The 22,480-nt window shown below is 39.9% G+C and overlaps 1 protein-coding gene across 1 annotated transcript in view; it reads left to right on the top strand.

Annotated features, from left to right (window-relative positions):
• LOC138745872 (sortilin-like) overlaps window positions 1-22,480 on the top strand; it is a 125,463-nt gene that overhangs the window by 1,525 nt on the left and 101,458 nt on the right. The window contains exon 2 of the mRNA XM_069903324.1: window positions 16,250-16,312. Coding sequence (XP_069759425.1) covers window positions 16,250-16,312 — 63 coding nt within the window. The remainder of the gene's footprint in view (window positions 1-16,249; window positions 16,313-22,480) is intronic.

Below are 22,480 nucleotides of genomic sequence, written 5' to 3'. Positions count from 1 at the left end.
GTAAAAACCCAGTGTAAATATAAAACCAAGAATCTTCCCCTCAGACACCGCAAAACTCATTTTGATGGTGTTTTAATGGATTTTCTTTTTAAAAATCGGGTGACATTTCATTAAAGTGAGAGAGTGTGTTTTGCACTTGTTGCCTCTGCAGTCTGGATTTAAAGGCGAGACATCTGCACCTTGCTACGGACAGTGTTCCAGCGCTCCTGACCTGAAATCAGTTAAAGAATCAGACGTAAAGTAATCTAAATCTTTCTAAAATGCTTCGACGTGACGAGAGGTTTTGAATTTTATATTATGGTTGGGGGGGGGGGGGGGGGGCGGCGATGAGCAAGTCCATAACCAAATGGATCAAAAACCACAGGGTGTTCGCTTTAAAAGTCACAGACAAAAGATCCAGACTGGAGAGATATAGACAAACCTTTCCATTTTTAACAAACGTGTAATCCTCTGCCCAAAGAAAGTGGTAGAGACTGACATTTTTAAATCTTGATCCTTGTCTAATGTTGGACATGGATCCACGTAGGAGGAATTTATAGTGTAGTCCCAGTGTAGTGACTGGTGGCTGAGAGGATGCAGGACAGGCACAATGGGATAATGGGCTTCTTCCCTGTTAGAAGATCCCATTTCTTAATTTCTTTGTTCATCTTAACCATTCAAAGGTTCATCTGGAGTGCCATGAAAAAATGTTTTACCCCACGACTTTCTTACACCTTCCTTACATTAATTATAACTCTTCCTTACATTAATTATAACTCTTCCTTACATTAATTATAACTCTTCCTTACATTTATTATAACTCTTCCTTACCTTGATTATAACTGGTATTTGGATCTACTGAAAAATAATACACTGCTTTGGAAAGATTTAGACCAGGGGTGTCAAACTCAAATTCACAGAGGGCCAAAATTAAAAACTTGGACTAAGTCGTGGGCCAAACTAAATATTTATTGAAAATTTCAACAACATCTGCATGTTTTCTCTTCTTTCAACATATGTAACGTTAAACTTTTTCTTATTAAAATAAATGTTTAATAATAGTTTTGGTTAAACTCTTTCCAGAAGAAGCATTAACAAATGAGAAATAAAATATTCAATAAATAATATTTCTCTATAGCCTTTAAGCTCCTTTTAAATGTTTTTTTTTTCACAAGCCAACAAGTCAAAAAAATAACAACTTGCTTCAATGAAAATCCAATCTTTCAACGATGAACAGTCCAAAGTTAACCAAACAAAATATTAATCCAAGCTTAGCTTGCTACACTGTGATTTACTTTGATGCACCTCGGTCTAAACCAGATACTTGGCATCTCTTCTTAGATGCAAGTTCATCAAACTCTGGGGTCAGAGTTTTCCTCCCACCTGTCTTGAAAGGTCCTGTTTTCTGTCTTTCGTTTGGCCATTTTTCGTAAAGGGTTTATTACATGTGAGTTAGGCAACAGGTCGCAGGTGCTAATGAAAGTAAAGAGAGGAGGTGGGGGCAATTAACGGGCTGACGGGCCGGCACCAACACATTTGCAAAGCATTCTGGGATTTGTAGTATTAGCTGTGCATGCGCTATACTGGCGCAGCGGCCAGCGAGCCAGCTCTAATACACATTTGATATGATCTTGTGGGCCAAAAATGATTATATCACGGGCCAAATTTGGCCCACGGGCCTGAGTTTGACATGTGTGGTTTAGATTACTCTTTGGAAATGCATAATGCAAATCAAATTCCTGCATGCTTGGTTATTGGAAAAAATAAGCATTGTTTGTTTGATTGCATTACATTGTAAGGAGATTTTATTTGCAGTGTTTTGTGAGATGGTGATTTTAGAGTGGAAGAAGTTCAAATTCTGGGTGAATTATTCAAAGTTTGGAAAATAGTTCACCTCAAGGTTATTATAAATGTATATAAAAGCATCCTCTGTAAAGTGTGATTGGCTGTTCATTTCTATTTAAATTTCTTCTCACTTGAATCCTCAACCCCACCCAACTATATGGTTTAAAATCATCCCTATAGCTTGAGTTATTTAACTTAATGGGACATTTGTCCCAAATTGATTCCAGTGAAGTCCAAATGTCAAGCTACAGCTTTTTAACTTTGAGTCAAAGTTGCTGCAGGTGTTAGTCAGCAGAATGGCATCGATTGTTGAGTGTGTTGCCCCACAAGGCCAGAAATTCAAGTGCTTTCCTGATCTCAGGTGTGTCTGTGTGAAGCTTGGATATTCTATCTTTCTTTGGCTTGGCTTCGCGGACGAAGATTTATGGAGGGGGTAAAAAGTCCACGTCAGCTGCAGGCTCGTTTGTGGCTGACAAGTCCGATGCGGGACAGGCAGACACGGTTGCAGCGGTTGCAGGGGAAAATTGGTTGGTTGGGGTTGGGTGTTGGGTTTTTCCTCCTTTGCCTTTTGTCAGTGAGGTGGTACTCTGTTTCCTCCCACACCCCAAAGATGTGCATTTCAACAAGGTTAATGGGCCATTGTAAATTGCTCCAAATGTGTGGGTGAGTGGAGGAATCTGGTAGACATCAGTAGTTGGAAAAATGCTTGAGTTAATAATTAAGAATGTGTAATCAAGACACTTAGAAAATCATTGCATACTTAAGCAAAGTCAGCATAGACATGAAAATGAAATGTTTGACTGATGCATTAAAGTTCTTTGATAATCAATCAAGAGACTAGATTTGGGGCAATTGGGGGATGTGTTGTATTTTCAAAAATCCTTCGAGATCCCTCCAGAAAATTGGTGAACTGGTTAGAGAATATATTGTAGTTGGCATTGTTTGTTCTTGACAAAGGCTTTTAAAAAATTTTTCACATTATGAACCATACTGACCAAAATACACAAACATTTCCTTCTTAAATATACACAGTGGCATTTTCTCCCCTTTCTCCCTCCTTCCCACCCCCCTCCAAACCCATTAAATGTTCAACATGTACAATACAATAAACCCATTAAACAATGTCATCACACAATGAAAATAAACAAGAAAATTGTGTCATCTACTTTTACACACTGGATCAGGTAATTTTGTCTTCTTATTCTATCATTTTAGGGGGTGGAGTTTCGCGGACAGCCCTCTCTGTTGTGTTCCATGTACGGTTCCCAAATTTGTTCAAATAATGTGACTTTATTTTTAAAAATTTTATGTTATTTTTTCCAATGGAATACATTAATTCATTTCTATGTACCATTGTTATACTCTCAGGCTCTCTTCTGATTTGCAGGTTGACATTATACATTTTTTTGCTACAGCTAAGGTTATCGTAATAAATCTTTTTTGCTCTTCGTCCAATTTGAGGCCTAATTCTTATATTACTTAGAAGAAAGATCTCTGGATTTTTTGGTATGTTGCTTTTTGTGATTTTATTTAATACCTGATTTAGATCTTCCCAAAACTTTTCCACTTTCTCACATGCCCAAATTGCATGTACCGTTTCCTTCTTACAGCAAAAACATCTATCTGATACTGTTGGATCCCATTTATTTAACTTTTGGGGCGTAATTATATAGCCTGTGTAACCAATTATATTGTGTTATGCGTAACCTCATGTTTATTGTATTTCTCATAGATCTGGAGCATAGCTTTTCCCATATTTCACTTTTTATCTTTATGTTTAGATCTTGTTCCCACTTTTGTTTGGGTTTACAGCTTATTTCATCATTCTTTCTCTTGCAGTTTGATATACATATTTGTTATAAATCTTTTAATTATCATTGTGTCTTTAATCACATATTCAAAGCTGCTTCTTTCTGGTAATTTCTTCATTAATGGCTGATAATATAATTTGTATAGATGGCCTAGATTATTATCTAGTCTAATACCTAGGTATCGGATTGCTTGTGTTTGCCATTTAAATGGTGATTCTTTCTTAAACTTTGTGAAATCCGCATTATTCATTGCCATCACTTCACTTTTATTTGCGTTGATCTTGTAACCCTGATATTTCTCCATATTCCTTCAAATTCTTATGTAATTCTTTTACTGATAATTCTGGTTCTGTTAAGCATTCCTATGATGTCATCTGCAAATAGACTGATTTTATATTTATTTTCTGTTCTGATCAGTTCTGCAAATGGCTCTATTGCTAAACCGAACAGTGAGGGAGATAGTGGACATCCCTGTCTAGTTGACTTACTTAATTGAAATTGGTTCGATATATATCCATTTACTGTCACCTTCGCCAATGGTCCCTTATATAATGCTTTAATCCAATTAATATATTTTTCTGGTAGGTTGAACCTCTGTAATACTTTGAATAAATAATTCCATTCTACCTTGTCAAAGGTTTTCTTTGTGTCTGAAGCAACAGCCACTGTTGGTATCTTATTTCCTTGTACTCCATGGATTAAGTTAATGAACTTCTAGACGTTGTCTGTTGTTCGTCTTTTCTTAAATAATCCAGTTTGATCTAGTTTTACTATTTTAGGTACACAGTTGGCCAATCTGTTTGCTAATAGTTTTGCTATTATCTTATAATCTGAATTAAGTAGAGATGTTGGTCTATATGACGCTGGTGTCAGTGGATCCTTCCCCATCTTTGGTATTACTGTAATTATTGCTGTTTTACATGAATTTGGCAAGTTTTGTGTTTCTTCAATCTGGTTCATTACTTCCAGGAGAGGAGGAATTAATAACTCTTTAAATGTTTTATAGAATTCTATTGGGAGTCCATCCTCTCCAGGCATTTTATTGTTCGGTAGCTTTTTTAATATATCCTGTATTTCCTCTATTTCAAATGGTTTTATCAATTTGTTTTGCTCCTCTTCTTGCAATTTCGGTAGGTCAATTTTAGCTAAAAACTCAACTATTTTGTCTTCTTTCCCTTCGTTCTCAGTTCGGTATAATTATTCATAGAATTCCTTAAAATTTTCATTGATCTCTGTTGGGTTATATGTAATTTGTTTGTCCTTTTTCCTTGATGCCAATACAGTTCTTTTAGCTTGTTCTGTTTTAAGTTGCCAGGCTAGTATTTTGTGCGTTTTTTCTCCTAGTTCTTTTTTTTCATTATGTTCTTCTCCACCTTCTACGCTTATAATGTTTGTAATGTTTCGTATTTTATTTTTTGTCCGCCAATTCTCTTCTTTTTGTTGTATCTTCCCTTGTTGCTAGTTCTTTTTCTGTACCTGCTATTTCCCTTTCCAACTGTTCTATTTCCCGATTGTAGTCCTTTTTCATCTTAGTTACATAACTTATTATCTGCCCTCTGATGAAGGCTTTCATTGCATCCCATAATATAAATTTGTTTTTCACTGATTCCGTATTTATTTCAAAGTACACTTTAATTGGTGTTCAATAAATTCTCTAAATTCCTGTCTTTTAAGTAGCATGGAATTTAATCTCCATCTATATGTTCTTCGTGGGATGTCCTCCAGTTCTATTGCTAATAACAGGGGTGAATGATCAGATAACAATCTAGCTTTATATTCCGTTTTCCTAACTCTCCCTTGGATATGGGCTGACAACAGGAACAGGTCAATTCTTGAGTATGTTTTATGTCTACTCAAATAATATGAGTATTCCTTCTCCTTTGGGTGTTGCCTCCTCCATATATCCAAAAGTTGCATTTCCTGCATTGATTTAACCATAAATTTGGCTATTATGTTCTTTTTGCTAGTCTTTTGTCCAGTTTTATCTACCTTTGGATCCAAATTAAGGTTAAAATCCCCTCCTATCAATATATTCCCCTGCGTATCTACAATCTTCAAATAAAATCTTGCATAAACTTTTGATCCTCTTTCATTAGGTGCATATATATTGACCAAATTCCAGAATTCTGAATATATCTGACACTTTATCATTACATACCTCCCTGCTGGATCTATTACTTCCTCCTCTATTTTGATTGGTACATTTTTATTGATTAATATAGTTACACCTCTGGCTTTTGAATTGTATGATGCTGCCGTTACTTACTCTACCCAGTCTCCCCTTAATTTATTATGTTCCACTTCAGTTAGATGCGTTTCCTGCTCGAATGCTATATCTATTTTTTCAATAAATTTAATAGCCTCTTCCTTTTGATTTGGTTATGTATTTCATTAATATTTATAGTCACAAAGATAAGCGTATACAGAGCCGTTGTCATACCCACACTCCTGTTCGGCTCCGAATCATGGGTCCTCTACCGGCACCACCTACGGCTCCTAGAACGCTTCTACCAGCGTTGTCTCCGCTCCATCCTCAACATCCATTGGAGCGCTTACATCCCTAACGTCGAAGTACTCGAGATGGCAGAGGTCGACAGCATCGAGTCCACGCTGCTGAAGATCCAGCTGCGCTGGATGGGTCACGTCTCCAGAATGGAGGACCATCGCCTTCCCAAGATCGTGTTATATGGCGAGCTCTCCACTGGCCACCGTGACAGAGGTGCACCAAAGAAAAGGTACAAGGACTGCCTAAAGAAATCTCTTGGTGCCTGCCACATTGACCACCGCCAGTGGGCTGATAACGCCTCAAACTGTGCATCTTGGCGCCTCACAGTTTGGCGGGCAGCAACCTCCTTTGAAGAAGACCGCAGAGCCCACCTCACTGACAAAAGGCAAAGGAGGAAAAACCCAACCCCCAACCCCAACCAACCAATTTTCCCCTGCAACCGCTGCAATCGTGTCTGCCTGTCCCGCATCGGACTTGTCAGCCACAAACGAGCTTGCAGCTGACGTGGACTTTTTACCCCCTCCATAAATCTTCGTCCGCGAAGCCAAGCCAAAGATAGTCATATAGTTCAACATGGCCATCTCATACTCTGTTTACACCTCATTTCCGCTTCCTCACCACCACCTTTCCCCTTTTCCCCATTTTCATCTCTCAGTTTTTCTTTTCTGAACTCGATGTATGAACACACTTCTAAAACATAAAATACTTCAACCACTCCCACATGTAAAATTCCCTTAACCCCAAGAGTGTGTCCCCCCTCTCTCTGAGTCGCCCCTTGTCCCTTGCCGGGTAACCACAACTCCCTTCTCAATTCTGATTGCGAACCCGTTCGCAAGTGTCAGCTGATTTCACAGTGACTGTTATTCTCTCCCACCCAACCCCCTCCAGAAAAGACTTTTATCTTCAGATTAAAACAAAGCTCACCCTCTTTCTTTCCCCCTCCTTTTTTCCCCCTCTCCCTTACTTCCCTTTTCTTTCCCTTTAGTTCTTACTTATACATTATTTTTACATCTTTATATATAGTTTGTCGTCGTTATTCGTTCTTGTTACATCTCTCCTTCTGTCCTGCTTTCTCGTGCTTTCTCCAGATCTGAGAACAGTCTGTTTTGCTTCCCTGGGATAACTATTTTCAGCACAGCTGGATATCTTAACATAAATTTGTAGCCTTTTTTCCATAGGATCAATTTTGCTGTGTTAACTCCTTCCTCTTCTTTAGGAGTTCAAAACTTATGTCTGAGTAAAAAAAAATTTAAAAAAATTTTGACCCTTGAACTCCAGTGGTTTTTTGTCTTCTCAAATTTTATTCCTTGCCTTCTCCAATATATTTTCTCTTGTTGTGTATCTCAGAAATTCTACTAAAACGGATCTTGGTTTTTGTTGTGACTGTGGTTTCGGGGCTAGTGTTCTGTGTGCCCTTTCTATTTTCATTCCTTCCTGTATTTCTGGCATTCCCAGGACCTTTGGGATCCATTCTTTTATAAATTCTTTCATATTTTTGCCTTCTTCATCTTCCTTTAGGTCCACTATCTTTATATTGTTTCACCTACTACAGTTTTCCATTATATCCATCTTCTGAGCTAACAACTCCTGTGTTTCTTTAACTTTTTTATCATTTTCTTTCAATTTTCTTTTTAAGTCGTTCACTTCCATTTCTACAGCCACTTCTCGTTCTTCCACATTTTGTAATCCTTTCCCTACACCTGTTATGACCAGCTCTATTCTACTCACTTTTTCTTCTGTACTTTTCATTTTTCTTTTCATTTCATTAAATTCTAATGTCAACCATTCTTTTAATGCTTTCATTTGTTCTTGAAAATTTTTTAAAATCTATGTTCTGTCCATCTATTTTACCTTCTATTCCTCTGTGCAGAGCTTGGTCTTGGGATTGTGTCTTCTACTTCCTTGTATCTGTGTCTCTTCTGACTTGTTGAGCTGCTTGCCTCAGTTTGTTGGGTGTTTTATTTCATGGCTTCTTGTTGTTGACCCTCTTCTTCTGGGTTAGTTATCTGTTGGGCTTCCTGTTGCTGTTTTTCTTTCTTATCACTCGCTTTCCTGTTGCTTTCCTCTTCTTCCAGCTGAGAGCCCTGCTGTCGGGCATCTCTCAGCTGGTCGCACTGTTTAAGTTCACTCCACAGCTGGGCCCCCCTCCCATCAGTGTTTTGCTTTTCCTCGTTGTGCACTTCTGTTTGGCTCAGTGAGCCATTTTTTCAGTCCTGCGGTCATGAGGTCGCGACCCTGTGGGGTCTCCACTAACCTTGGGGAGTGGGCTCCTTTGTTCTCGGCAGGTCCCTGCCTCTTCATGCAGGTAAGGCCTTCTCCTTTTCTGGTGTCTTTCCTTTTTTCCCGTTTTTGGTTTTTCCTCTTTGGGTGCCATTTTCTTTCTTTCTCCACACCTTTATCTTTTATTTGTTGTGTTTCTTGAGCTTTGCGTTTTCTTCACTTTATTTCTTCTTTTCTGGAGAGGGCTGGTATTCGCCTACCGGCCACTACTCCATCACATGACTCCTCTCCAACAATGGCTTATTTTACTACCAATAAAACATTTTAATTTCACAGAAGCTATATGCTTCCTTAAATTAAAAAGATACAAATTTAAATATATTTTAACATAAATGTTTCAGTGCTATAAAACTTTTTGACTCCAAAAGTTGCTGTTTAAACCAAGAATTTTTTGCGGAAATATCTGCTGAAGGATGAAATGTGTCAAGAGTTTTAAGTTTTAAAAATTACATAATATCTTAGCTTTAGGTGTGAAATTTCATAATATCTTAGCTTTAGGTGTGAAATGGCAGTTAGTAAATCTTACCAACGAGCCTGCAGCAGACGTGGACATACCCCTCCATAAATCTTCGTCCACGAAGCCAAGCCAAAGAAGAAAGAAAAGAAAGAAGAAGAAAGAAAGAAATCTTACAACATAGAACATAGCAATCTACAGCATAGACCAGACCCTTTGGACCACTGTGTTGTGCTGACCTAATAACCTATGACATAACCCTCTGTTTTTCTCTATACCATGTACCTATATGTCTGTTTAAAATCTCCTTTTGTACTTGCCTCCACCACTATTGCCAGCAGTGCATTCCATGTACGTACCGCTCTCTGTAGAAAGACTTCTTTTGCATCTCCCCCCCCCCACCCCTTTACTTCTAAAAGCCTTAAAACTATATCCCCTTATGTTATCCATTTAACCCCTGGAAAAAAGCTTCTGGCTGTATACATCATCAAAGCCTCTCCATCTTGTACACCTCTATCAGGTCAACCCTCATCCTCTGTTGCTCCAAGGAAAAAGACAAAATTCATTTAGTCTATCCTCATAAGGCTCCAATCCAATCCTGATATCTTGAAATATAATTCCCTATAATATTTGAAGAGTTTTATAGAACTAGTGTACTTGTTAAGAAAACGATAGAAGGCAAGGAAAATGGTGTTCACTAAATCAGAAAACACTAGCCTATCTATCTTTGGAAATAATCAAAAGTTTCTTCTCTCAGTGGATTGTGAATATTGGGATTTCTCCGCCATTCCCAGTAGTCTTTACAGATATCTGGTCTAAAGAGAATGTGCAAGTTATAAGTAGACAGGAAGCCATGATATAATTGAATGGTGGAACAGGTTAAAGGAACCATGTGGTCTCCTCCCTGTCCTACATTCTTGTGTCCTTTGTTATAAGCCTAGAACAGACTTTCTGTTACCTCTTGTTTCAATACCACCTGCTGCATAATTAAAGCAGCATGAGATCTCTTGGCTACTTAAATACTGTTGCTTGCAGTGGTGATTAGCATATCTTGCAAGTCCATAAGATGCTTTGTTTTCTTTGTACAGTATTTGTTATTTAGTTGCCAAGTAATAGATTTTTGTCTCTGTTGTTCTAACAAAATAGCTTGTCCTGTTTAACTCCTTTGCTGAAAGAACCCCACCCCACCTTCTCCGCCTTTAAAAGATTAATCTGGCCTCTTGATAAGTAAAACCTTTCATCCCTGTGATTAGTTTAGGAATTCTCTTCTAAACTCTGTGATACGTTGGAAGTCATCATTTTTTTTTAAAAAAAGCACACAGCCATCAACCTGACAATTTCCAAACTCTTCCATCACCTATTAATTAATATTATAAAAACATTTTGGAAAGACTTTTAAATAATTGCATAACCCCTGTGCTTGTAATAATATGATATTGTAATGATTATTGCTGTTGCCAGTATCAGTAAATGACTTCAATGCAAATGCATTCATGAAATCTCTCCCTCTCTTCTCACTAAGCTGTTTTCCTACAAGAGCATTTAGTTATTGGTTAGATGACTTCTCCCTTTTCACAATTGGTCAATTTGTGTATGAACTATTAATCAATGATGCTTTCTCTTTCCACATCTGCAATGGGTCATTTTCATTAGCCTTATCATTATTTCTACTTGTCTGAAGTTAAGCACTCTTCCTTCTTTATTCATTTGCATCACAGATAATCTTATGAAATTTTACTTGGGAATGAACGATCGTTTTCCAGATTAAGAGGGATTATAGGGTGACATTTATATTAAAAAAAATACAAGGGCAAATTCTATTTCACTAAGTTTTATTGCAATTCCAATTTTGGGTTATACATTCTTTCCTTATTGATTTTTATATTGATACTTTTCACAAAGTAACAATTTTGTAAGCCACCAGGTGGAATTTGAAATTTTTTTTTTGCCTTCTGGTAAGAATCAGAAGCCCTTTTCGCACGTGCAAATGATTCCAGGAATGAACTGCCAATCGGCCTTTAAAGAGTCTAGTGTGAAAGCAAAATCAGCTCAACGTTGGCATCAGATGACTTCATCTCACACCAGAGATTGAGGGCCTCGACTCCTAGTACAATCCCTGGCATCTGCAGATGCCAGTGATGCAATCGGGCAAGTGTGAAATGGGCAATTGCATTGTGGGATTGAAATTATTTTTTTATTTGAGACACTTAATGCTTTTGGAATCCCAAATACATTTATAAATTGGATAAAGGCATTATATGACCAACCAAAAGTGAAAATAAACAAAATATCAAAATCTTTTTTGTTAGAAAGGTCTTCTAGACAAGGTTGCCCATAATCATCCTTTCTATTTGCATTAGCAATAGAACCATTAGCAGAAATAATCAGAATTAATAGAGAAATTAAGGGAATTGGTAATAAAGAACCTAAAATTAGCCTATTTGCAGATGATATATTTAACGAGACCAGAAATATCATTAAATGAGAGAGTATCGGGTTATAAAGTTAATGTTGATAAAAGTGAGGTGATGCCTATGGTAGATATGGACTATTCTCAGTGTAAAAGATTGAATAAAATTTAAGTGGCAAAATGATGCAATCAAATAGTTAGGAATAAAAATTAATAGAAATATAAATAATTTGTTTAAGTTGAATTATTTACCATTATTAAAAAAAATGGAAAACTCGCCAAGGCAAATAGCGCCTTTGGAAGACTACACAAAAGAGTCTGGAAAAACAATCAACTGAAAAACCTCACAAAGATTAGCGTATACAGAGCCGTTGTCATACCCACACTCCTGTTCGGCTCCGAATCAAGAGGCACCTACGGCTCCTAGAACGCTTCCACCAATGTTGTCTCCGCTCCATCCTCAACATTCAATGGAGCAACTTCATCTCCAACATCGAAGTACTCGAGATGGCAGAGGCCGACAGCATCGAATCCATGCTGCTGAAGATCCAACTGCGCTGGGTAGGTCACGTCTCCAGAATGGAGGACCATCGCCTTCCCAAGATCATGTTATATGGCGAGCTCTCCACTGGCCACCTTCGATGTTGGTGATGAAGTCATTCCAATGAATGTTGAGGATGGAGCGGAGACAACGCTGGTGGAAGCGTTCTAGGAGCCGTAGGTGATGCCGGTAGAGGACCCATGATTCGGAGCCGAACAGGAGTGTGGGTATGACAACGGCTCTGTATACGCTAATCTTTGTGAGGTTTTTCCAGACTCTTTTGTGTAGTCTTCCAAAGGCGCTATTTGCCTTGGCGAGTCTGTTGTCTATCTCGTTGACAGACTTTTTTCATAAGCTAAGAACAAGTGTGTCCCTACCTAATCATTCAGGGGTTTCCTCAACCAGAAGATTTGAACAAGGAATCCAAAATCTGCTGACAGCCAGATCACTGGCATTTCAAGATTCCTTTGTCATGTACTAGTACAGAACATGTTATGTGATGCAAAATTGCCTTTTGCCTGCTGTAAGGCAGACAAAGTTGCCATTAGTGCTGCCTGGTGCCTCTTACAGTAATAGAAAGAGAAGCAAAAGATATAGAGATGGAGTGACTCTGGAAGGTCTGGATTCACCTCCACCGTAGTCTCTGCAATGGCAACTCCATCTCTATATCCAAACCTCTGACTTGATCAGGAAGTCTTCAATGCTTGAGGCCCTTTGGGAATCCTTTGGAACCCTTCTTTCTCTCAACACCTTCTCCAAACTCAGTCCCAAAACCTGGTTCCCATGAACCAGTCTCTCACAGCCCATGCGGGTACCATGACCTTGTCCCCCTCAGCCTGTGTGGGTCCCTCAGCCGCTGAACCACTGCTGGTGTCATCTCCACTGCTTCTCCTCATTGGGGTGGTGTTGTTCTCTCCATTTCTGGTGCCCTGCACCAGTCCATTACTCCCCCAGAGTCTGCAAACCCTCATGGCCTCTGCCAACACAGCATTTCCTTAAATTTAGACACAGCATGAGTCCATGCTGCCCAATTTACACCCCATTAATGTACACCCCCCCCCCCCCCCCCCCGGTATGTTGTTGAATGGAGGGAGGAAACTAGAGCCCCTGGGGAAAACCCACGCAGACACTGGGAGAAAGTACAAACTCCTTACATACAGTGTGGGATTTGAATCCCAGCTAGTGCTGTAAAGGCATTGTGCTAACTGCTGCACTCACTGTTCCACTTGGGCATAGACTTCCATGGTTGCAGTATTTTACTTATAAACACTGTTGGCTCCTTGAAATGTCACTTAAAGCCTGTACTGAGGCGAAGGCTTTAGAATCTGGCAGTTGAACTCTTCGGAGCAATGCTGTGTCTCCACTCCCTGCTCTCCTGGGTCTGAACCAGTGGCAAAGCTGCCACTTCAGCAATTCCAGCAGTACCACCAGATCTGGAGACCCCAAACACTGCACAAGCACCAGGTACAACCTTTAGAAAGTCATCTTCCAGGTGAAGTAGATATTCTGGATGAGAATGGAAACAACGAAGGACACCTGACAGCTTTGGCAGGGCCCAAATGACATAATCTGCTACAAAACCAAATCCTATGCAGTAGGAGACAGTAAAGCTGCACTCCCAGATGAACTCAATGACTTCTATGCCCGATTTGTCCACCAGAACAAGGATGGGCACTGCAAACCCCATATTCCCTGATAATCCTTTACTGTCAGTATCCAAGGATGATGTGCAGGAGAGTGAATCCAAAGAAAGCATCCAATCTGGATGGAGTACCTGGCCAAGTACTGAAAATCTGTGCTGACCAATGCATTCACGAATATCTTAAACATCTTGCTCCAGCAAGGCGTGATACCCACCTGTTTCAAACAGGCACCAATCCTACTAGTGCCTCAGAAGGGTGTGGTAACCTGCCTAAATGGCTATCAACCAGCGGCACTCACATGAAGTGATGAAGTATTTTGAGAGGCTGGTTTTGAAGCATATCAGCTCCTGTCTGAGCGGTGATATGGATCCATTCCTATTTGCCAGCAACAGGTCTACACGGATATCATCTCACTGGCTCTACAAAAAAAACCTGAAACATCTTGACAGCAAAGACACATGTATCAGGATGCTCTGTATCAATTACAGTTTGGCACCCAACAACATCATTCCCTCCAAATTGATCAGCAAACTCCAAGAACTGGGCCCAGATACCCTACTGTGTAATTGGATTCTGGATTTCTGCATTTCCAGACCACAATCAGTGCAGATTGGCAAGAACATCACTGCAATCTCCATTGGTATCAGAGCACCACAGGTCTGAATAGTTTTACACGTATGACTGTATGGCTCAGTATAACAACACCATTTACAGATTTGCTAAGGATACCATGATAGCGGTTTGTATAAAAAGGGGCGATGATTCAGCACACAGGAGGGAGATTGAAAACTTAGCTGAATTTTGTACTAACAACAACCTCTCACTCAATGTCACTAAAACCAAGAAGCTGATTGTGGACTTTAATAAGGGGGAAACCAGTGGTATACAATTCAGTGATCATTGGGAGATCAGAGGTGAAGAGGGTGAGCAAATTTTAATTCCTAGGAGTCACTCTGACGAATTTTCCTTGACCCAACACACTTATGTCATTGAGAAGAAAGCATCTCAGTACCTCAACATCCTCAGGAATTTGTGGAGGTTTAATATGACATCAGAGACCTTGCAAACTTTTACAGATGTGTACCTGGAGTAAAAGTGTGTTGACTGACTGCATCACACTCTGGTTTTGGGGCAAAAGAAAGCCCTGCAAAAGGTAGAGAAAGTAGCCAGAACATCACAGGCAAAACTTTCCCCATCTTCGAGGAAATGAGGCAGGGTTTGGCTTCCAGCTGGGTGAGATGGAGGTGGTGGTGAGAAGACAAGAGGACACCCCCTCAGCACTAGCCCAGATCAAGGAGTTGGCCCAGAGTATGGGTGGGTGAAGTAGTGGGCTTGATGATCCAGACACTGTTCCTGGAAAGATGTAGGTCTTCCGGATGAATTTTTGCCCAGAAACTTCTAGAAGCTGGAATCTTGTAGGGGGACGGGAGTGGGAGACCAGGAACTACCAGTCAAACCTGCACCTCCCCCCGCAGAACTCACTACATGCAGCAAGACTCCAGCAATGGACAGGGTGATGGTGGTGCAGATCCCAATAGTACCCCTCGATCTTCGGAAATGGTTTGGAAAACTGCAGGAATTTTATTGGATGGGGAAGTTTTCCCAGCCACGACAGGCCATGGCTGTTTCTGTGGCCCTCACTTTGGGTTCTTCAGCATGAAGATAGGTGAAATAAACTCTGCCTTTCATTAGGACTTTAAAAAAGGCAGCTCAGTTGGCGTAGTGATTAGCGCAACACCTTAACAGCACCAGCAATTGCAACCGGGGTTTGACTCGTGCACTGTCAGTAAGGAGTTTGTACATTCTCCCCATGTCTGCATGGGTTTCTTCCCACTGTTCAGGGGTGTAGGTTAATTGGGTGTAAATTGTGAGGCATTGGCTTGTGAGCCAAAATGGCCTATTACCATGCTGTATGTCTAAATTTTAAAAAATAAACAAAATTTAAATCTTCAGGGAGAGCAGCAGCAAACATCAAGGACTCACACCATCAGAACATGCTCTGTTCTCACTGCTGCCATTGAGACTTGTACCACCAGGTTCAGGAACACTTCCTACCCCTCCACCATCAGGCTCCGCAACAGCAAAGTCGATCATTTCAGGACTCTTACTTTGCACACTTTTTATTACAAAAATAATTTTTCTCTGTATTGCAGTCATTTTGTTTTTATTTCTTTCTTCGTTTTTATTTCTCTTTTGTAGATGTATCTTTTCTTGAGTACAGTTTTTGCTCGACAGATAAGTAGAAATTCTGCCTGGCCCACAGGAAAAAGAATCTCGGCGTGGTGTGTGATGTCATGTATGCACTCTGACAATAAATCTGAATTTTAAACTTTCAACTTTGTGTTCAAATCCTTTGGATAGGAAATGGAGTTGCTGTGACTAAAATCAAGGAGTTAAGAGTAGAATTAATGCGAATGAATGATCCATTTTAGTGTTTGCTTATCTCAATATAATTTACAATGTTTTTCTTTTTTTATCCATAATGTTTAGTTGTTTTATATATTGTTATTTTTTATTTAATATATTTTGGCAAATGAAAACAAAATGAGCAGTATATTTGCATAGTTTTAAACCATCACATAATTGTGATTTCTGAATATGATATTTGGTAGAACTGGAGTTTGTTCAAAGCTAAAAATGTTTTAGATGGTTATTCAGAAGCTCTAATTGAATAAGTGAAAGTATTAAATATTCCAAATTTCTACTAGTCAAGGAAGAGATTGACATTTCATCAGAAAATACTTTTGTAGCTTTGATAAATGTTTGTATTTTGTTTTCAGAACACATTCAGGGATGATGATGGCTCCTCTGTGACATTAGCTTGGGTCGGGGATGGAACTGGGGTAAGTCCATTTTTGATGTCACTATCTTTTGCTTTCCCTTAAATTTAAAAAAAATATTTTAACTTTTAGAACCACTGACTTAATAAATGATAGTATTTTATTGTGGACAATGTGCCATGCTTGAACTTGAAATGTTAATCAGGAGCCACCTTGAAAGGATCCCAAAATTGGATAATATATAATCGATACTGGACAAAGTGGCAACTTTCTGTCTACCTTATGACAGACAAAATTTAAAGAATTTCATGCTGGTTGCATTCTAAATGTAGTATTATGTGACAAGCGGAGTCAATTGTATTATTTAAGAAAAGGTTGGACAGGTATATGGATGAGAAGAAGATGGAGGGTTATGGGCATCATGCAGGGAGGTGGGACTAGAAAGGGGTGTTTGGTTCGGTGCGGACTAGAAGGGCCTAATGGCCTGTTTCCGTGCTGTAATTGTTATGTTATGTTATGTTATAAATAATGGAACCTTTACCTTTAATGTACGTGTGAACTCAGGATAAAGGATGGACGTGATCCAATAGCAAAGATTCTCACTTATAATCACGCTGATTGTAGCCAGGAGCAAGGAATTGTGCTTAATACCTGCTGAGTACCAGATATACTAAAACTATTTGTCCACATCTAAATACATATCAATTTCTAAAAATGTAGCTATATTACTTCCATGTCAATATTCAAATCGGCTGCTAAAGACAAGGAAGATCTTTTTGCTGGAGAGGGGGTATCAGATGGTTTTAGTTTTCAAGATATTGGGTTGCACAATTTATTTTCAGGGCTGTGCTTTCAAAATCTATTTACTTGGAATAAATCCCATTAGCAATGATTTTCATGAGAAATTGTGACTAACATCTTCACAACTTTAGATCTGATGACACCATCATACAACACATATTTCAACCCCTTCCCATTGTTTTCTCTCTCGGTTTGTATCCATGCAATTTACAGGTGTTTACAGGAATCAGAATTTATTTCATGTAATGAGATACAGTGTTTTTTGGCTGCATCATTAGTGCAAATATTCATATAACAATCTTACAACATTACTATAGTTTAAAAAAAACAATAATGATGCACAAAAAGTAAGGTAGTGTCTTTGGTTCATTGATTATTCAGGAATCCAATGGCAGCAGGGAAGAAGCTGTCCTTGTGCTGCTGAGTGTTTGTCTTTAGGCTCCTGTACCTTTTTTTCTTATGGTAGCAGAGTGAAGAGAGCATGCCCTGGGTGGTGGGGGTCTTTGAGGTTAGAGGCTGCTTTTGTAAGACACTGCCTCATGTAGAGATGTCCTTGATGGAGTGAATGAAGTCTGATGCGTTATCGTAGATAACTTTAACATGCACACAGACTGGGTGAATCAGGTTAGTCGAGGCAAACTTGGAGGACTCCATAGAATCCATACATGATGGCCTTCTTGAACTGTGGCGATATGTAATTACACCACTAGGTCACCAAGGGTCATCCTGGTGACCTTGTATATAAAGCAGTCCAGAGCTACTGTCTAGCCTTCCAGCTTCATCTTGCAGAGAGACAAGTCCTCTTAGTGTACATATTAGTTTATTAAAGCTGTCTTATACTAGCACTGCTGGTGTGGTTATTGTCAGTACAATTTAATAAACTAATATCATAGCTACTAGGATAGAAGCTGCTTCTGCTCTGACACGTGTTCCCAACCACCTGGAGACTCTTCCTGAGGAATGCAATCCGGGGATGACCAGCACGCAAGTGCTTCCGAGGACAGAGACAGCGAGGGACCGCTGTTCTGGAATCATGGTGGAATGCGGGGAAGACTTCAGAAGTACGATAGGGCAGGTAAGAAATGGCCATCAGCAGTTTCCCCAGTACCACGGAGACCTGATGCTACTGCTGGGATCCCCCCTAAGCCCACTGCAAATGTTCCAAAGTCAGAGACTCAGTCAACAGCCCCAAGCACCCAGGTTACTCCTCCAGCAGACACAAGCCCCACAGAGGCTCTACCAGCAGCTCCCAGTACCCCATGGGCCGCCCTTGCTGCACCTAGACCCAGAGACCACGTGGAGTCTGGGAATGACCCCTGGGGTTCTCCCACATTACCGAAGGGACCAAGGACTGCAGATTAGCCATGTGCTGCGACCAGACAGGCTGGAGCTCGATTCCAGAAATCTTTGGCCACTGGCAGAGATGCTTTCTGAATTACGTGGAGGTTGCTGAGGCATCGGATAAAGAGCTGTTAATGGTGCTGATAGCGCAGTTGGGAGACCACCCTTACTCCCTTGTACAGGATGCCAGGTCCTACCAAGAGGCAATGAGCACTTTATAGAGGCATTACAGTAAGGGGCATAGCAAACTCCACTCCCGGTACAGGCTCATGACCAGGTCACAACAAGTAAGGGAGTCTGCCAGAGACTTTATACTCTCTCTGAAAGACCTGGCGAGAGGCTGCAACTTTAAAGCAATATCAGCCCAGGAATATGTGGAGGACTTTATTAGGGATAGAATTATAGCGGGCAAATGATCCATTGAGACAAGACATCGATTGCTGGAGAAAGGAATGGTGGGGCTAAATGAGGCAGAGACTATTGCAGAGGCTTTAGAAAGCATCAGGAAAGAATTGGAGGAGTATTAAGGTCCAGAAGGCAACGGAAGCCATGGAAAATTTTGGACTTATGTACTTACAAACAAGGGAAGTGGGGGGGGGGGGGTGGGAAATAACAATTTTTAAGGGGGGGGTGAATGTGGTGATATGTAATTACACCACTAGGTCACCAGGGATCATCCCAGTGACCTTGTATATAAAGCAGTCCAGAGCTACAGGTTTGTCTTGCAGAGAGACAAGACCTCTTGGTATACATATTAGCTTATTAAAGCTGTCTTATACTCACACTGCTGGTGTGGTTACTGTCAGTATATGAACAGCATGTTACTGAACCTACAAGGAACATGCTATCTTGGATCTGGTCTTGTTCAATGAGATGGGTAAAATTAGCGATCATGTAGTTTGGAATGATTGAATTTCTCATTACAATAAAATGGAAAGTTTCTCGTACAATATAACTAAACAAAGGAAACTACAAGGGGATGACGGAGGAGTTGGCCAAGGTAGACTGGGAATGCAGGCTATATGGAGGGCAGTTGAGGAACAGTGGAAGGCTTTCAGAGATTTTTCATGGTGCTCAACAAAAGTATATTCCAGTTTAAAAGCAAGGACAGTGAGGGTGGTGTCCACCAGCCTTGGATAACTCAAGAAATAAAGGAAGGTATCAAATTAAAAGCTCGCGCATACAAAGTTGCCAAGAGCAGTGGGAAATTAGAAGATTGGGAAAACTTCAAGAAGCAGCAAAGAACAATGAAGTGAGAAGTAAAAAGAGAAGGTAGATTATGAGAAGAGATTAGCATAAAATATAAAAACAGACAGTAAAAATTATAATAATGTAAAGTACAAAAGGGTAGCAAAAGTGAAGGTTGGTCCCTTGGAGAATGAGAAGGGGGAATTGATATTGGGTAATGAGGAAATGGCAGAGGCTTTGAATGACTATTTTGCGCCAGTCTTTATGGTGAAGAACACGTCAAACCTGCCAAAGTTATGGATTTGATGGGAGGTGAGGACCTGGATGAAACTGCTATCACTAGAGAAACAGAAAACTTGAGGGTCTAAAGATACTTAAGTCCCTGGGTCCTGATGGAATGCATCCCAGGGTACTGAAAGAAATGGCAAAAGTTATAGCTTTGGTGATAATTTACCAAATTTCTCTGGATTCTGGGTATGTTCCAGCAGATTGGAAGACAGTGAATGTCACATCACTACTTAAAAAAGGATGTCGGCAAAAGGCAAGGAATTATAGACCAGTTAGTTTAACATCTGTAGTTGGGAAAATGCTTGAAGCTGTCATTAAAGAATAAATAGTGAAGCATCTGGAGTGAAATGGATCCAACAGGCAGACACAGCATGGATTCAGCAAAGTCTGGTCCGATTTGACAAATTTACTGGAGTTCTTTGAGAATCTAACAAGTGTGGAAGATAGAAGGGAGCAGATGGACATTGTTTACCTGGATTTCTCAAAGGTGCCACTTGTACAGAAGATGCATTGAATTGGGGTTGATGTATTAGCATGGATTTGGAAAAGGGAACAGAATTTAAGTTTGCTGATGACACTAAATTGAGTGGAAAAGCAAGTCGGCAAATGTGAGGTTATCCATTTTGGAAGGAAAAATAGAATACTATTTAAATGGCAAGCGAATGCAGCACGCTGCAGTGCAGAAGGACTTGGGAGTGCTTGTGCGTGAATCATGAAAGGTTGGTTTGCAGGTACAGCAGGCTATGAAGAAGGCAAATGGAATGATGGCTCTCATTGTTAGAGGAATGAAACTTAAGAGCAGAGTAGTTATGCTGCAACTAACTGCACAAGGTATTGCTGAGACTACATCTGGAGTACTGAGTGCAATTCTTATTTGAGGATGTACTGACATTGGAAGCAGTGCAGAGGAGGTTCACCAGGTTGATTCCAGAGATGAAGGCAACAGCCTATGAGGTGAGATTGAGTTGTGTGGGACGAGACTCGAAGAATGAGAGAGGATTTTATAGAAACATATAAAATTATGAAAAACATAGATAAGACAGGTAGGTAAGTTGTTTCCATTGGTAGGGGAGACTAGGACTAGGTGACAGCCTCAAAGTTCAGGGTAGTAGATGTAGAAGAGAGATGAGGAGGAACTGCTTTTCCCAGAGGTGGTGAATCTGTGGAATTTGCTGTCCATTGAAGCTCTTAAGGCTACCTCAGTAAATATATTTAAGATCAGGCTGGATAGAGTTTTGCATAGTAGAGGAATTAAGGGTTGTGGTGAAAAGGCAGGGAAGACTAGATGAATCTATCATGTCATTGAATGGTGGAGCAGGCTTGATTGGCCAGATGGTGTACTTTTACTCCTATTTCATGCTTTCTTGTGTTCTTATTACTGACCCTCTCCTCTCCATTTCTAACCATCCCCAAGATAAACTACACAGAGAGCTTGAATGAGTCAATGGATTCTTCCCATGTACTCCACTACTTGTAGCAAGGAATTTAATCCCCAGCTTCAATGATTTTGGCATCTCATTACAACTGATGAATGGAATCTCACTGAAAACATAGAATTTTACACAAAATTCACTTTCTGATGGAGAACTCCACTCTGCTAGTGAGCATCAGTGCACAAAAATGTTTTTATCATTCATATTTGGCAAATGTATGCCATTGATAAAGGCAGCATTGATGATTTATCTACAGTTGTCTGGGAAAATAATTGTCGTGCATTTTGTCAATATTGCACTCTATAGCCTCTGCACCAGTGATAGAGGGGATGAATGTATACAGAGGTAGATGGTTGTCTTTTGATGGCGTTGAGCTGTTTCTTCAGATTAGTGGGGAGTATTCTGTCATGCTCCTACCTTGCCTCGATTATTCCATTATGCTCCAACTTTGCCATTTGAAGGAGGAGTTTTGGATCCTCTCCACAGAACACAAATAAATAGGCTGCTTGAGAGGCAGTGGTGGGAGCTAAATTACTGATCTTGGAAGGGTGATTGAAATGTCCTGATGTTGCACACCTCCCAGGGCCTGCATAGACAATGGTGTTCTTCTGGTACCCAGAAAGCATTATCATTGTTACATACAGCCTATATTCCTAAATCTGAGCTGGTCAAAAGCTCAAACAGAAGAACAAAACCTTAGATCTAACTGTTATTTTGTTAGCTAATCTCATATTCTTACTGTTTTCTATAACCTTTGGCTCCACAGAAGAAGAAAAATATGGCCTCTTTCACCCTCTATTGCTTTCCATAGCACTTTGAGAGGAATTTCCTCCTTTTTAGTCTTAAGACTCATTGCTTTGCCACATTTCCAGATATCCCAATGAGAATTGTCCTCCCCACCCTGTCAAGTTCCCTCAGAATCTTGGATATTTCAGTAAGATCGGGTTTCATTCTTTCAACTACAAGAACTATTAGCCCAGACTGCTCAACCTTCCCTCTCATGGGAACCTTTTGACCCAGGAATCAACCCATTGAAGCCTCTCTCACCTGCTTCCAATGCAAACATATCTCAACTTTTCAAGCATAAATTTTACTTTTGAAGCAAGATTTATTTTAACGTTTCATACTTTTAAAATAAATACTAACATGCTATTTATTTTTAATTACTTTTTGCCCCCTG

Source organism: Narcine bancroftii, chromosome 11 (assembly GCF_036971445.1).
Source record: "Narcine bancroftii isolate sNarBan1 chromosome 11, sNarBan1.hap1, whole genome shotgun sequence".
Taxonomy (NCBI): Eukaryota; Metazoa; Chordata; class Chondrichthyes; order Torpediniformes; family Narcinidae; genus Narcine; species Narcine bancroftii.
The sequence above is the reverse complement of the archived record's forward strand: the minus strand, read 5'-3'. Positions and strand labels throughout refer to the sequence as shown.